The following is a 15,724-nucleotide window of genomic DNA, read 5'->3' on the forward strand; positions in this document are numbered from 1 at the left end:
GCTTTTTAAATAACATTTCAAATCTCACCTCTGTGCCGTGTCCTCGACTTCCGAACACAGCACAGGTATGCCTAAAGATGGAGTGGGTGACTGTCAGAAAATGAAGACGCATTTTGTCTGATCCGGACATAGCTGTGTGACAGCCAGTGGACCCCCCCATCCCGTGGAGAAAGCCTCTCGCCTCGGGGCAAGAGAATGACACACACACACACTCTCTCTCTAAGGAGGAGTCATGGGGCAAAGGGGAGGAGGGGGAGGGAGTATGAGAGGAAAAGGGAGTGTATTTCTCTTTCTCTCTCTCTCTCTCTCTGTCTCAAACACACACCTTCCCTCCTCCGATGCAAGAAGCAAAAGAAAGAGTCGCAAACTCAAGTGTTCAGTTGCACAGTCAGTCATTCACAGGTACACAGGATACTGAGGTTGTGAGAGAGGACAGGATACAGACAACAGCCACTGGTTGCTCACAGATACTCGGCACTGAAGGCCTTCCCTATGTGTGGCTCTTCTCAAGGCTTAACAGTAAGTGCGCAACATCCATCTAATATCACCTTACTGATACTAATGTGTAACAGAACCCATGCTGATATAATTTGTTTCTTGCAAGATGACATTGTCCTGCGAAATGTCAAAGGAAGGTAAAGAGTGCTTTCTAGAGTCAACCTGTTAGTCTTGCAAGCCACAGCTGTGCACCTTTGACTCATGTCTCGATTTTCAGAATATATTTTATGTTGTGTCACTGGGCTCAGTGGTTTTGGAGTGAGCTGTCACAGTTGTGAGAGCGATTCTGAGTCAGCTGTGGTGACACACTTCAGAGAAAAATAGTGTGAAATGTAGTCCATACATCTCATCTTATTTAACATTCACTTTATTTTTGTTCCTTGAAAATAAGTTGCCATATTTTGTTATTGCAGCATATTATTCACTATTCCCTGTATAAATATATATATGTCAGGTTACTGGGTGAGTTTAGAAGCATTTGTGATTATTTAATCTCTTAAAAACATTAAAAGGAGGAGCAGGATTGAAGAATTTTATGCCAAACAAGTTTTCAGTTAGGTTTAAGTTTTTGGTCTTACTGTTGGGGTGGGAAGTCACATGAGCACTTACCAAATATTACCCACTGCTGATCTTATCTAACGCTATCTCAGACGCAAACTGATGAGCCTGAGAAAGGAAGTTCTAAGCATTGTCTTTTAATTACAAGTCCTCTATCTTTGCTTTCATTCTTTTACACTGTTTCATCCCATCAGTGGGGACACTCAGCCTTTGTCAGGACTGAGGTACCTGAGAGCAATCTTCCCAAGGAAGGAGGAACAGACAGTAGCAGACAGACAGAAAGAGAGTTTGGACGTGGCTGAGAGCCAAGTCTCAGGCAGCTCAGAGGAAGTCTGGTCGATTCACTGGGAGCACTGATTTCCTTGTGAAAGTGGTCTTGTTCTGGAGCTGACGTTCACAGGAACCTCCCTTATAGCCCAGGAGTCGTGATTTGGAGAGTCACAGGATGTATGGGACAGTGGGGGCAATGGGGCAGCAAGCACGAAGGTTCCACTTTGAAGTTTGTTTGTCCGGTAGTAACATCCGATGGGAAAGTTAGATTCTCCCACTTCTTAACTTCCCGAACTTGCCTCTGTGTCACATCTCGCGCTCCCGATTCCAATTTTAGCTCCATTCAAAACTTGACTTCCCCTAATACTACAGCTGTTGTTTGTATTGTCTGTGTTTTTTCCCTTGAATTGTGACACAAAAGGAAAAGGCAAAAGTGCCTTTGGTCAACAATTAGATGTCACTCACTTTCCATCAAAAAACTTGATAGACATTTTTGCAACACGTTTCCCTGCTTTATATTTTATGTCTCTATCTTTTCTGTAGGCCGCATCCTCTCAGTGCACCACAGCCATGTTAACCTCAGAAAGGTCACCACAAAACTCAGGTATCACCACAGCAGAGATGCCAGAGACACAGGATGTAGACATGACATCATGGAGTGAGGGAGACTTTGAACAAAAGTGCACTTATATCGTGAAAGACCAACCTCTGGAGGAAGAGTTGGAAAACGACAGTAGGACACGAGCTGAGAGATCGTTACCCAGAAACCTCGCCCTGAAACGCTGCCTCAATTCCACAAAGGTACGCAGCAAAGCTGACCTCCCTTTTTTTCGTGTTGCTCAGACTGTCTAAGAAAGTTTTAAGGACTTGTTACCATCCTGTTTTAAAAAGCAGGAAAGTGAAGCACAAAAATAAATCCCCAAAATATCCAAGTTATGTGGGCATGTACTATAGTTGTTTATGTTTTGTGGAACCGCTGATTCTATGCGTCACTCCAACATCCTTCCATGCACTTATCCATCTTCAGGCAGGAAGTACTTGACATGTTGTTGTCAGCCTTTTTTCTCTGCCCTGTATGTGTTCAGGCAAAGAGAAAGGCAAGCCCGTCAGCACACAGCCTGGGGTCTCTATGATTAGTAGCTACTTAGGATTCCCAACTCTTTGTCTCAGGACACAATAACATCATAAAGCGGAGCACCAGCACTGGGACCCACCTTTTGGATAACACTATACAGTGATTTTAAGTAGAGCAAAGTTTATGTTTAACTGGCTGGACAAGGACTGGGAAATCACCAGGTAGTCTCATAGATACATGATTAAAAGATTAATCCAGTGGACTATTCATGAAAAGGAAGCGTTGTGTTTCCTTATGCAAGATCTGGTTTTCAGTCTCTGTAGATAAAAGGTAGTAGTCGGGCAAGATCAGAGAGAGTGACCCAGGCATTTGCAAGAAAATACCTGTACTACTGCTTTGACCTTCTAATAGGTCTGTCTGGAGTCTAGTTGACACCAAAGAGCAGGATATGTTAAAGTAATCTGTGACAGAGGGGCACCTCAAAATGGGCCATCAGACAAAGGCATTAGCTGGTGAACTGTAGATAAAATCTGTGGCTCACCATGCAGCAGTTGATCCAGCTACATAGGCTGTGCCATTATTGCTCAAAGTTAGAGGAATGAGCCATTGCCATTGCTTTAGGGGATTTGAACACAGAGCTTAAGGTGCAGCTGCCTGGTCCGGGTGTGCCCATGACACCCTATACTCTCTTCCACACCCTGAAGGCTTGAGACAGATAGGTGAGTTTCACACCTGTAGGTGTCGAACAAGAGTGCTTGTGAAATTTTAATATGGTTGAGAAACTAAAGACAATGTTGGTCAGTTGCTTATGAAATATTCAGAGGGTGAAACAATAAACACATTCATAGTCTGGTAAAAATATCATTTTCTGTTTAAAGGATCTGTCATGACAAGGCAACATATAATAATATCTAATTGCCTGGTTGGTTATTTCCTTTTATATCGCAATAGTAATCCTTTCACAATGAATTGACCCGATCCTTTTTGTTAATCACCAAGAAACAAGCAGGAGATGGAGAGTGAGATAAGAAGGGCTATATCCCCAAGAATCTCATCCCTCTAATTATGTTTTCCCACTCTGAGTGCATCCGGCTGCTTTCTCAAGCCTCCAATTTGTGACTACTCTGTTGTTTGATGATTTCACGTCCTTCTTGTGGAACAGGTGCTTGGGGTGACCAGTAAAGAGCTGATTCCTAAGGGGACACGTTTTGGCCCTCTGGTGGGGGAAAGCTACACCAATGAAACGCTACCGAAATATGCTGACAGGAAGTACTTTTGGAGGGTAAGTGAGCAGCATGTGAGCTTCTGGATTTGCGTGCTTGCATGTGAAATTTTTCTGTATGTGTGTTTCAAAATCGTTCACATCCTGTATCTCCATCTGGAGACACCACTGCTACTGTGGCATGGCACGAGTTAGCAACTGTGGTCAATGTTTAACATCCTGTGAAAGTATGACTCTGCTTGCCTGTGCTGTGGTATCTTTAAATGCCGCTAGGTCAAATGGTTCTACATGTGCACGCACTGTTGTGCTGTCTGAGGTCACACACACAGCTGTTTGGTTTCAGTGACGCAGCAGTTCTTCTTTCTCTCCGCTTGTCTCGGCAGTGGTATCAGTGCCAGTAAATACACCATACACATGTCCGCACTTCTCCAGGCTCACACACTCTCACACTGACTAAGCGAGGAAGTGGCTTTGAGCCTGAGAACCATTGTGTGACAAATCAGCAGCATCAGGACATCTTCCATTCAGAGTCAGCAACCTTGAAATCATGCAGCCCCAACCAAAACTTGCAATAGCCATAACACAATCTTTACACCACATTACAACATTACACCATGACTCAAGTGGCAGCATAGCTTCAAAGAGCAGATAGCATAAAGAATAAATAAAGTAAATTAAAACCTGTTTTATAGACCTCTAGGGAGAGAGAGAGGCATGACTGTTTGAATAAGCTGAAGTTTACAGGTTTCTGAAAAGGTCAGCAGATACAGTGGTGGTTCCACCACAGAGGCGATAGGTGAGAGTCTTAGTGGGTGTTCAGTGTTTCGTATCTCTACATAACTTGTGTGGCACAAACACAGGCTGCACCAATCGAAAGACATATTTACAGCAAAGGCATAAGGGAACCTGCGACATCATGGTTTCAGAAACAGAACACGTCACATAGTGGATCTGTCACAATCAACTGAGTTATAACTTGTCTTGTTACCTCCCTGGTTCTCTCACACTGAAGGTGTTCTTGGAGGGGCATTTACATCACATCCTGGATGGTTTGAATGAGGAACGGAGCAACTGGATGCGTTACGTCAACCCGGCCTGTGCTGTGGAGGAGCAGAACCTGGTTGCGTGCCAGAACGGTTTGGACATCTACTTTTATACCATCAAACCACTTCAGCCAGGCCAGGAGCTTCTGGTGTGGTATTGCTCTGAATTCGCCCAGCGCTGTAACTACCCTCCACTGGGCCAACTGGCTATTGACAGTATTGGTAAGTGTGTGTGAGTAGTAGTAATAGTAGTGTCCATTTAGCACAAGTTTCTGGACCCCTTAAGGTAACGGAAGTATTTTTGTGCCCACGCTCTGAGACATATCTCTTGCGTACTGTCATTGTGGAGAAATCAAAGGGCCTGCCGATGGACACACTCTTTGTGTGGGTGTTTAAGAAGTTACTCAGTCACACCCACAGTGCTTTTGTTAAAGCAAGACACAAAGGAGGAGAGCAGAGTCCTGAAAGCAGAGAGGTTCTGTCTCCAGGTATAGCCATAGTACCTGAGTAAGATGAGACCAATTTCAGGACTTAAGGCAATGTTTCAGTTTCCCTTTTTTTTAAAAAAAACCCACATAGAAACACAGCTGGCAGCTCTTTGATGCACAAAGCATTTGGCTTTCATTCACAAACACAAAGAGTGCACATGCTGGCTGAGAGACCGCATGCACACACCAAAATACTCATTTACACACACACTCACACACAAGAGGCTGCCTGAGGTGCTGACAGCATTCTGGCATGACTCCCCTTATTTATTTGGCTCTTAAGGAGGAAGAGAGGTAGGAAGCGCTCCAGTGACTACTTGAACTTCCTGACAAGTCGACCTGCTGACAGATTGATATCTCACTGAGTGTCGGCTGTTTGTTTGCTCAGAGCTAGCCTCTCAGGGGAGGGGGGAAGGGTAACATGGGGGAGCACACGGCGGATAAGGGTTGCTCTGTGTTTGTGTGGGCGGATGTTAACTGTGTCCAAGAGTAAGTGAAATATACAAGCATGCATTCTGTTTTTTGTTAGCCAGCTTGTGCCTTTTGTCTACTATGAAGTAAGTCAGAAACAAACAGAACATATTCTTTATGTCTTTCTTTGCACAAAATTGAAGGATTTGCCCACATTAAAGCCAGATTTGGATCTAGATTTCATAATTGTGACCTTTGCGTAAAATTCAGTGGGAAATGAATATTATTTATAGCTCGGTTGATGAGTTGTCACTAGTGTGTCAATGTGTATAAAAAAAGTAGCTCTTAAAAAAGTAGTTCTTGATCCTGTGCCTCCTGTCCTAGTGGTGGAAAATAGAGGCCAGCTCTCTAATGCAAATAACATAACTGTACTCACTAACTCCGTGCTATCTCTATACTGATCAGACACCTATTGTTTCACATGGGGTGTCCATTTTCACAGAGAGTAGAGGCAAGTCAGGGAGACAAATCACGCGTCTTCCAATCTTTAAAGCATAAAAGCAGCAGGTCCAACTGAAATTGAAGATAAATAGTGATTTCAATGAGGAACTCATGTACATGACCACATAATGTCATGGGTGTATGTGTCACTGCTGCTGAATGGTCACACTATTACACCCACTCTGCTGTAATGTCCAAAAATGATCTGATCTCCTGTTTCTGATGTCATTTGTGTATTGTTTATTTGTTCCACAGAACAGAGTCAAGCTCAGGAGAAGAAAATGGGGAAACGAGGACATACCGTCTCTGAAATCCTCAGAAACGAGCCATCCAAAGCCCTGACTACCTGCCCCATAAGTCTGGACAGTCCTTTGTCTCAAACCAACCTCTCAACAGTTTTTCCCCTGTGTCCCCGTGTTGGCTACCCAATCCAGTCTCAATCAGAATCCATCCATAGCCATAGATATGCACTTCTGCCGTCCTGTAGCCCCCCAGCTGCCAAAAGACAAGCTCTAAGTAGTCCTGTCCCTTCAAGTGCGCACTTCACCTTTCAACACAGTCAAGGCCCTGTTACAGTCAAACCTTTCCAAGAGCCCTCTGTGCCTGATCAAGTTCATCCTGCTCTGAGGCATGCTCCTTATCTGTTCAATCACTATTCGCTTGGCCTTAACGACATTCTACCTCGTTCATACACATTCTACAGTGATCGACTGAAATCTCACTTAGCACTTTCATCTCATTTACTTCCTTACAACGGCTATGGATACGTCCTCCAACCTCTGATCAACGGACACAAAGACTTGACTCTTGCATTATCCAACACCACACAAGACCTCATTCTTTCACCAATCAGTGAGCATAAAAACAACAAGGACCTCATATCTAAAAGGACAAACTACCTCGGGACCCCCTCAGATGACCTCAGAGATTTCAAACACTCACCTCCCAGCATTGTCAGCGCTGATCTCACTATACCTGCCATATCCAGTGCTTCATCCATGGCCACTTCACTCCGCAGAGCACTGCCCTCTCTTGCGCCAGGAGGATGCTCACCACCAGTGGGCATGGCTGCCGCTTCAGACTACCTCCCTTCCAAACCAACTTCTGCCACTCAGAGCAATACTGACGATGCCATGGACCTCAGGAAGACCAAACGAGCTGGGCAAATAATTGGCTACAAGACTCTGTCCTACCCCCTCACTAGGCAGAATGGAAAGATCCGCTATGACTGCAACATCTGTGGAAAGGTCTTTGGACAGCTGTCCAACCTCAAGGTTAGTTCCTCATCATCGTATTAGTAAACCAGAGTGGGAAAAATGGCACCAGCTAAATACAACAGTGAATTGAAAGTACAACACTTAAAAGTGGCTAGTGAATATAAGAGTTTACCACTCACCATGTTTTCTTGAGTTTGACAGAATCAATAAGTGTAAATATTCTTCTCTGGCATGCTGTCCTCAGGTCCATCTACGAGTGCACAGTGGAGAGCGTCCCTTCAGGTGTCAGACCTGCAATAAGAACTTCACTCAGCTGGCCCACCTGCAGAAACACTACCTGGTTCATACAGGAGAGAAGCCTCATGAATGCAAAGTAAGGTTACAGCGATTAAAGAAACAGTTTGACATTTTGGGAAAGATTCATACTACTCTAGTGTGTGTGGCAGATATGTAGTTTAAGCCACTGGTCAAGTTAACTTAACATAAAGACTGCAAACATGAGGAAACAACCAGTCTGGGTTTCTCCAAAGGAAACACAATCTGCCTACCAGCAGCTCTAAAATTGACCAGTTTACAGGTGTAACTGTGACTTCTTTTGAATCCAAAAGATTCAAAAACATATTCTCTTTGTCTCTGTTTTGGCACAGGTGTGCCATAAGCGATTCAGCAGCACAAGTAACCTGAAGACGCACCAGCGGCTACACTCAGGTGAGAAGCCTTACCAGTGCAAGCTGTGCCCAGCCCGCTTTACACAGTTCGTCCACCTCAAGCTCCACAAACGTCTCCACACCGGAGACCGCCCACACAGGTGTCCTCGCTGCCCTTGTGCTTATCTCCACTACTGCAGCCTCCAGGTGCACCAAGGCTTCTGCCCTCTCTCCCCCTCGGCCTCCCACAGACACTCAACAGAGGAGTTACACCGAGTTAACTCCGAGATTGAGAGGTTTGACATGAGTGAGGCGGCAGAGCACCTCGAGGCCATGGCTGCAGAGGCCGAGATGGACAAGGGAAGTGTTAATGACCTAATAAAGAAGATGGACAATCATATTTCTGGCCACCAGGACAATGGCAGAGAGGAGACTGAAGTGAACATCTTCAAAGCAAAGGAGTGTTCTGCTGGTCAACTGCATCATGGCAGCCCTCTACCTCTGCATCCAACCAGCATCAAGCTGGAGTCAGGCTGCACATCAGAGCCCTAAGACAGCCTTGCTAATCCAGCCATATAATCCTTACAGGTCAACTCAGCAGCTGTCTGTTACTGCCCTATTTGAAGTAAAGCCTTATCTCAATCATGGATTGTCTAGCCTATACTCTACTGTAGCATGCAAAGAATCAAGACTTAACCAGCATGGTCTGGGACCGGTGACTTGATTGATTTAATGTGTACATTTTTGTTAATTTATTCTTTTGCTAATGTTAATCTAAAATGTATAAAAACAGAGATTTGTGACATATTCTGCTATTTGTTTTATTTCTCTGTAACATCTTCATGGAGCAACAACTAAATATGTGATTATACAAACAGAAAGTTTGTCTGTAGTTGTGGTTTCACTGGGTGACGCCGAGTGTTTCTGTTTGTTTGCATCCTAATTATAGTGACAATTACTGTACAGACATTACTATGTAGTCTAAGTGAGCTTAGTGTTAAGATAAAAGCACAGACGAAACCTCAGTTGTTTGTGCGTTACATATATATATATATAAACTTTGTGTGCACAGTATGCTGAAGTGAGGAGTTTGTCACGTATATAAGCATCCTGTAATGAGTCTTGGAATACTCATTACCAGTAAGTATGAACCCTACAACCTGAAAAAATATCACACATCAAAAGTATCTAGACTATTAAAAAGATCCCACTACTAACTTTATATATATACACTTGCATGTTTTCAGTATTAATCAGCTGACAGACAATAAAACTGCAACAGCTTAGTGTCTAGTAGGAAAACACAGGCGTTAGATTATTTCTGAGTGGCACATCTCTTACTTAAAACATAAGCTGAGTGTAAAAGAATCAAACTGACATTTATTAACCATAAATCTTGTATGGCTGTTGCACAGGCAGGCATACATAAAACTATTACAACACAATGTGGCAGAAGGCCTCACATGCTCTGTGACTTTCTGTGCAGTAGCTTTCTGTGATCCTCGAATTACAACTTAAAAGGGTGTCGGGTGGCTTACTGTTCAAAGTGGACACCAAATGATGAGATGACAGGGCATGCAACTTTAAGGGCGATGACTGATGCCTACAGTGTGCCTACCAGCTGCTCAGGAGCTGACCTCGGCTGAGGAAGAATGGGAGAAGAAGGTCCAAAGTAATGGAATATTATTTTCCTGTCAACATGATGCTGGATAAGTAGTAACAAAAAGACAAGAGTCCTCCAGACCCGATCGATACCAATTCCAGCAATTATTGGGAAATACATTAAGACATAGCTCCAGTGATCTGAAGTGGTCAGAGGTGGAGAAAAGGTAAAGTTTTCCAAGGTGGAGGGAGGGGAGCTGAGTACAGTAACAGCCACAGCGGACGGATGGTAAACTGACGCCCCTTTAAAACCGCGTAGTGACGCCATACATTTTGACGGGGGCTGGGCAGGCAGCGGGAGAAGAAGAGAGCGGATGTACCAAGGGTGAAGGATGCCCAGGATAATGTCAACGGTTTGCTCGCTGTCCCACCTATCCGTATCATGATAAACGCTGTTGGAGCCGTCGCCCGCAGGATGCCGTCCTCGGCTCGGCGGAGCGGATGCTGGATAGCGTGGTGCCAGGCGGTTCTGCTCGCCGTGTCAGCGCTGGTAATCGTGGCTGAACGGAGCGCTCGTAAGTGGGCATAGAATTCCGTGCGCTAGCGGACTGCTGTGTTGCTGGTGTGGGCTGAAAGTGACTATGAAAACAGGGCAAGCGGTGTGTTGTATCTGTGTGGAGTATTTGCGTTGTCTTTAATGAACGAAACGCGCTGTTGCTCAGCCATGACGCTTCGTGCTGGAGCTTTTCCAGCAGCAGCAGCAGCAGCAGCCGTGGATCAGGTTACACACAATTCAAACGGTGATGCTACAGCACATTCGTTACTGCTGAATTGGCAAACCCAGCTGGTTTGTTCTTGTTATTTGGGTTGACCAAACTGGGGCCCCGGGCCTCCAGAGGTCATTCAGCAGGGTTTATGATTAGATTCAACAATTAAGCTCCTCAGCAAAGGACAGTCTTTGATAATAGGAGAATCACCTTTTTTGTTACTCTTGCACCCACTCTCCAAAAACAGTTTGGTTATTATTTTGACTCTTATTATTAATATGAAATATTTCATTGAATGAACCCTGCCTCTGATCCATAGTCAGCTGGGATATGCTCCAGCAGCCCTGGAGAAAATGAATGAATCAATTTCAGTGAATCCACATCTGGAGTCTGTTTTTTAAAAAAAGGTGCAGCACTCAGGTGTGATGATTCCCTGACTAAGCAGATCAATGAGGCAAGGTCAGGACCCAAGAGAGACAAGGTGACTGGATGTGTACAAAGTGTGACTTTGCCTTCAGCAGGTATACAATTCCCAGAAGACAAAAATACTGTGCTGCTGCACAGTGCTTCCACACTGCAGTCTGCCTGTCACAAAAAAATGAAGCGTTAGTCAGAATGATCAATACAGGAAAAACAAACCCTTCTGTTCCTTGACAAATCATTATATTTGCACCGCAAGTTTTATGTAACTAAATACAAATAATTATAGGCTGTGTTAAAGCCAGGAATCAGAATGAGACTGTGACCGTGTGCTTGGTGGGGCTTGTGTCATCTCATTAGAACAGCTTCCTCTGAAATTAAAGGACAATTCACACAAGGTGCTCTTTAGTACCTCAAGGACTCTGAGCCTCTGAACAAATCCTCACACAAGCCAGGTTTTATGTGCTGTTTCCCACATAATAACAGCGTGGCTATATGATAGCATGACTAGACTTAACTTAATGATCTGAATTCTGAAAACAAGCTTGACATAGAAACAGCAAATACTTACACCACTTTGTATCTGCGTGTCTGTATCTATTGTTTGTGCATGTGTTAGTGATCTACTGTATAGGCTTTTACCTTTGGAATGAGGAGACGCAGTGGGCAGGCCTCACTCTCGGTCTCTTTCTACCGGGGACGGCAGTTCAGGTGCTTAGTATGAAATGGTACTACGATGATGGCGATGACAGGCGATGTTACCTCTCTGGCATACACATACTGCATTTGGGCATCTTCAAAAGGTAAGATCTTTGTAACTCCAGGTATTATATTACAAAATACTGCATCATTTGCATATATAGAAGAACACTTTATGAATACCATTCAGTCACTCTAACCTTGTGTGTCGTTTCTCTGCTATCTGTCTCTGTCTCCCTCTTCTGTCAGGTTGTGGGACTGCATGAGGACTGTGTTGCGAAGGCAGGATTCTGTGGCTGAGCTTGGAGCTGCTGTCATGCAGCAGGCGGATGTTGCTGCTCTTTGGCTACTCGAGGCCCTCGTCCTCACACTGCCTCAAAGCCTATTGCAGGCATATGTCGTGGTGTCAACTGATGTGGGTATCATGTCCCCAGGTACGCTGAACTTGAACGATCGGCTCTACATCTTCCTCTACATGCTATGTCATTTGTTCATGACACTGTGTGAATAAGAGCTGATGTCCTTTCTTTCATATGTTCTTCTTACGTTTTTACCCTCAGTGGCCTATTGCTGTGGTCTGTGTGTGCTGTCGATTTCCTGGGCCTTGGTGCTGTACAGCAGGGCCTGCTGTCTGATACGACCGGGCCACCTGGCAATGCCTCCGGCAGCCCTGCTGTGCCAGCTGGTGTGGAGGGCGGGCATGCTGGGTGCCAGGGTGACTTGCCTCATGTTCTTTGCAAGGGTGTTCAATTGGTGGGTCTGTGGAGTAGCAGGTGAGCAGCAATAAGCAGCCATAAGTACTTTTGGGTAGCTGATACTTAAGTGTGACACCCCTGAAAGGAAGAGAAAGGATGCAGTGAAATGCTGACAAATTATTGCAGTACGTTAACATAGTATACAAATGTACACATGGCTCAATGACCAACCCAGGTAGGGATTCTCATGCTCCTTGTGAATCAAAATTTAAAAATAATTAAAAACACCAGATTTTTAGCCATTAGCACTTTAGTTATTGAATGCTGTCCTTATCGTCAGAGTGATGCAGCATGTGCTCGTAATCCAGTTTTTTTTCACTTGCTCCTCTGCATCAGCGTGATACACTGCATATGGATCCCCTATTGTGCTTGAATCTCCCATTCTATTTTTATGTTCACCTCCAGGTTTCCACTGGCTCACGGCCTCTTTTTGGCTGGTATCACAGCACCCAGATATCTGCACTGGCCCCTGGTGTTGGCGTGCCTTTAACGGCATCATGGGGCTTGTCCACGTCTTCCTCTTCCTCAATGTCAAAGACGGACCATCGCGCTTCCGCATGGCCAGTTTTTATGCAGTAAGACATGACTTCTGTTAAGATTGCTGTTTTTGTCCTGCCAGCAATGCATTTTCAACATACACAGATATACACACACACACACGGTCATTTTCACCGCTGCATCCTCAGCTTACATTGACATACTGCAGTCTGCAGATGACTGATGGTGTGCCCTTCTCTCCTCCTTTAGTTCATGCTCATAGAGAACGCCACTCTGCTGCTGGCCGCTTCCGACTTCCTTAGTGAAGCATCATGGGACAGCATGACCCTTCCCACCACTGTGCTGTGTAGCTTTCTCCTCGGTGAGTCACTCCGTCTCTATCTACGTGCTCCCTTTGTTTTGGAGAAGATTTGTTGCTGATGTTTGGTATCTGAATAATATAACCCAAATGGTGATTCAGTTGGGTTAAAAGTGGGACACCACAACTGTATGTGTTATTTTGCTATCTATATTACTGAGTACTGCTTGTTAAATAATAGTAATTGGTGATGTGGTGCAAATTTAACCCCCTCTTAAAGATCTTACGTGCAACATATTCACAAGCAGGATATTCTGCTATATCAGTCATTGCTGCAGTTTAACATGAAAATAAATAAATAAATGTCATATAGGAGGAAAAAAACAGTAAAGTGAGATGGTCAAAAGTTGGTAAATTGTATGTAGTTAATGTACTTACCCAGTATTGGAATTTGATTTATGCAAAACCGGGATGGATGCAGTGCTCTCTGCAGCAGCTTTAAATCAGCTTATTCCTATTCTCTGCTTCCCAGGGGCTACCTCTCTTGTCCTATACTACCGGTTCCTCCATCCGAAGTCTACAGAGATCTCCCAGGGAATGAACCACAATCACATGGGCAGCAGGTGTATAGAACGAGGGGAGTCCTCCTTCTCTCTCGGGGACAAAAGCCTGCCAGCTCCCTCCATTCAAAACCACGGCAGCTTCTCCCTCTCAGGCGTGGCTGGTTCTCTGCTGGAGCACCCAGGGAAATGTGGGGGTAGACCTGACAGCTCCTGTCCTTGCTACCACCACCATTGGCTCCTCATCCGGCTGGCTCTGAAAACAGGAGATCTGGGTAAGATCAACAGAGCGTATGGGGCAGGCGGAGCAGCAGCCATATTAGACATGGAGGAGTACAACCAAGAGTTTAAAAGTCATGAGGGCATCACTATCACAGCAGGAGGTAGCTGTGGGGCCGTCTCCACATCCGAATCTCAGGAGAAAGCCTTGGCACCTCTCTCGGACTGCAAAGATGAGTTCCAGAGCGTCAGCGAGCCCACGTCAACTGAACAACCTGAAGAGGATGACAGTCTGGAGATGGAGAGCCCGCTGGAGTCACCCGCATCAGATTTCAGACGCAGCTCACCTGAGGGCAAGTCTGTGTTTGGAGACAGTCCAGAGCCATACTTCTGCCCTACAGAATCAAGCTCAACCCTATATTTCAGTGCCGATCCTCAGTCTCCCAGCAGTGCCAGCAACCCTCGCCTGGACCGGGACATCGGGGGTCTGGAACAGGGGATGCACCTCAGCTCGATCCCTAGTGATCCCGCCCTTCACAGAGATGTACGTGGGCTGATGGGTCGGGTTGGGCCACGCTGTACTTCCACTCCCAAATTGGACTCTGGAGTGCTGGACTCTCCATCTAGTGTCCCTCATCTCACAGGTCCCAGGAGGCAGCTTATAATGTCCCGGAGAGATGAGGACGACAACTTCTAGCTTTCTCAAGACAGAATCAGGGCAACAGCAACGTATCAAACATTTAAAAGTTACACCAGCTTTTTAGAAGGTTGTTTTTTCATCTGCTCAATGCTGTAAGATGAGGAGGCTGGCAAAAATTTCACCTCTATATGTCTATATATTTAGTACACTGTGGTGCATAGTATATGCAACAATTTTGGGATAATGCTAAGCTAGCCTGTTCTTTTCTCAAATCACAAGGTATTTTCTAAAAACTTTGCCCAAAAGCTTGACACATAGAGGTGAAACCCTCAGCAGTGTTTTCATCAGACTTGAAGAGGATAATTAAAGATCTAATTAGCCACGAAGGGAGTGTATGGCATTCAGACACACCTTCCACCTGACATTCAACAGTTTTTCAATTGTTTTGGCAGCAATCAACCTAATCCTCAATAATCATAGTGTGCAAAAAAGTGAATACTGGTTCTGCCAGATTGTGATTACATATTAAGTAGCCATGAGTTATATCACAAGCAATATGCAGCTGTTTTATGGACTCTTAAACAACTGATGATCTTTAGAAACTGGTTATTCATGTTAAAAACTGTCAGCCGTTATGAGAAGAGAGAAGTGATTCCTCGATCTGAAGCTGCCAGGAGTGTGTGACCCCTGTATCTTTACTATCTCAGCGGAAGACAGACCGTTGTTGGCTTCTTTAAAGCACAAGTATCTTCTGAACAATGTGTGTATTGCTGTGATGTTTTTATTTTCATAAAAAACATCCCCATCCCCTCAGAGAATAATGTATTTTTTGTATCATCATATCAACTGGCATTGCTTTGAGCAGAGTTACTGTGTCAACCTGGCAAAACTGTATTTGTTGTTTAAACTTTATTTACATGTTGACCATGTAATTGCTAAAAATGTATTTTGAATTTGCATTATGTTGTTGGTGGGGGGGTGGGGGCATGTCTCAGGCACTGACTTTAAAAATGTCTATTGTATAACAAAATGAAAAGATGCTTACAAGGTACTTGTAGTGACTTTTTTTATGTGCACTTGATTGCTATTTCTATGGGGAAAATACACTTTTGCTCATTGCTGTTCTTTAAAAGGGATGAAATCCATTAACAAAGCAGTTTTCTCTTGCACCCAGGTGACTGCCTGAAATTTTGAACTGTGAAGTGCAAGGCCACTGGTGTCCTTAAATAAGCAATAAATAGCCTACATATTGGGGTGACTGGAATGCAGATGTTTGGAATTATTTGATCAGTGTTTTTACAATTATGGTTTCAAAGTAAGTAAGTGTTCTTGAGGA

At 44.5% G+C, this 15,724-nt stretch overlaps 2 protein-coding genes and 1 long non-coding RNA gene across 5 annotated transcripts; 2 read left to right on the forward strand and 1 right to left on the reverse strand.

Moving 5' to 3' along the window:
• The first annotated feature begins 315 nt into the window (after positions 1-315).
• On the forward strand, positions 316-8,950 carry prdm1c (PR domain containing 1c, with ZNF domain). 2 transcript variants are annotated; one of them, XM_046373827.1, is made up of 7 exons: positions 316-519; positions 1,870-2,127; positions 3,564-3,683; positions 4,636-4,888; positions 6,322-7,340; positions 7,528-7,656; positions 7,931-8,950. In XM_046373827.1, exons 1-7 carry the CDS (start codon positions 493-495, stop codon positions 8,480-8,482), a joined length of 2,358 nt encoding a protein of 785 aa, XP_046229783.1. In that variant the 5' UTR covers positions 316-492; the 3' UTR covers positions 8,483-8,950. The 2 variants fall into 2 exon arrangements, with proteins under 2 accessions (XP_046229783.1, XP_046229784.1); XM_046373828.1 differs by having other exon boundaries at positions 4,636-4,882.
• A 925-nt stretch (positions 8,951-9,875) lies between these two features.
• xkr5a (XK related 5a) lies at positions 9,876-15,648 on the forward strand. 2 transcript variants are annotated; one of them, XM_046373830.1, is made up of 8 exons: positions 9,976-10,107; positions 10,707-10,780; positions 11,339-11,522; positions 11,668-11,852; positions 11,979-12,191; positions 12,579-12,748; positions 12,921-13,032; positions 13,502-15,648. In XM_046373830.1, the coding sequence occupies exons 3-8, from the start codon at positions 11,440-11,442 to the stop codon at positions 14,443-14,445; spliced, it is 1,707 nt and encodes a 568-aa protein (XP_046229786.1). In that variant the 5' UTR covers positions 9,976-10,107; positions 10,707-10,780; positions 11,339-11,439; the 3' UTR covers positions 14,446-15,648. The 2 variants fall into 2 exon arrangements, with proteins under 2 accessions (XP_046229785.1, XP_046229786.1); XM_046373829.1 differs by lacking the exon at positions 10,707-10,780 and having other exon boundaries at positions 9,876-10,107.
• LOC124050887 lies at positions 12,117-13,548 on the reverse strand. The gene is made up of 3 exons (XR_006841705.1): positions 13,408-13,548; positions 12,865-13,101; positions 12,117-12,251 (listed from the first exon to the last, which is right to left on the reverse strand). It is a non-coding gene; the product is annotated as an uncharacterized LOC124050887 (long non-coding RNA).
• Positions 15,649-15,724: the final 76 nt, after the last annotated feature.

This window comes from Scatophagus argus, chromosome 19 (assembly GCF_020382885.2).
Source record: "Scatophagus argus isolate fScaArg1 chromosome 19, fScaArg1.pri, whole genome shotgun sequence".
Taxonomy (NCBI): Eukaryota; Metazoa; Chordata; class Actinopteri; family Scatophagidae; genus Scatophagus; species Scatophagus argus.

Bases quoted from the DNA above. Each gene is read 5' to 3' on its own strand.
- prdm1c (XM_046373827.1), top strand. From the start codon at position 493: ATGTGTGGCTCTTCTCAAGGCTTAACA. The intron at 2,128-3,563 runs GTACGCAGCAAA...CTTGTGGAACAG, and splicing joins GCTGCCTCAATTCCACAAAG to GTGCTTGGGGTGACCAGTAA. The intron at 4,889-6,321 runs GTAAGTGTGTGT...TTTGTTCCACAG, and splicing joins ACTGGCTATTGACAGTATTG to AACAGAGTCAAGCTCAGGAG.
- xkr5a (XM_046373829.1), top strand. From the start codon at position 9,975: ATGATAAACGCTGTTGGAGCCGTCGCCCGCAGGATGCCGTCCTCGGCT. The intron at 11,853-11,978 runs GTACGCTGAACT...TTTTACCCTCAG, and splicing joins TGTGGGTATCATGTCCCCAG to TGGCCTATTGCTGTGGTCTG. The intron at 13,033-13,501 runs GTGAGTCACTCC...TCTGCTTCCCAG, and splicing joins GCTGTGTAGCTTTCTCCTCG to GGGCTACCTCTCTTGTCCTA.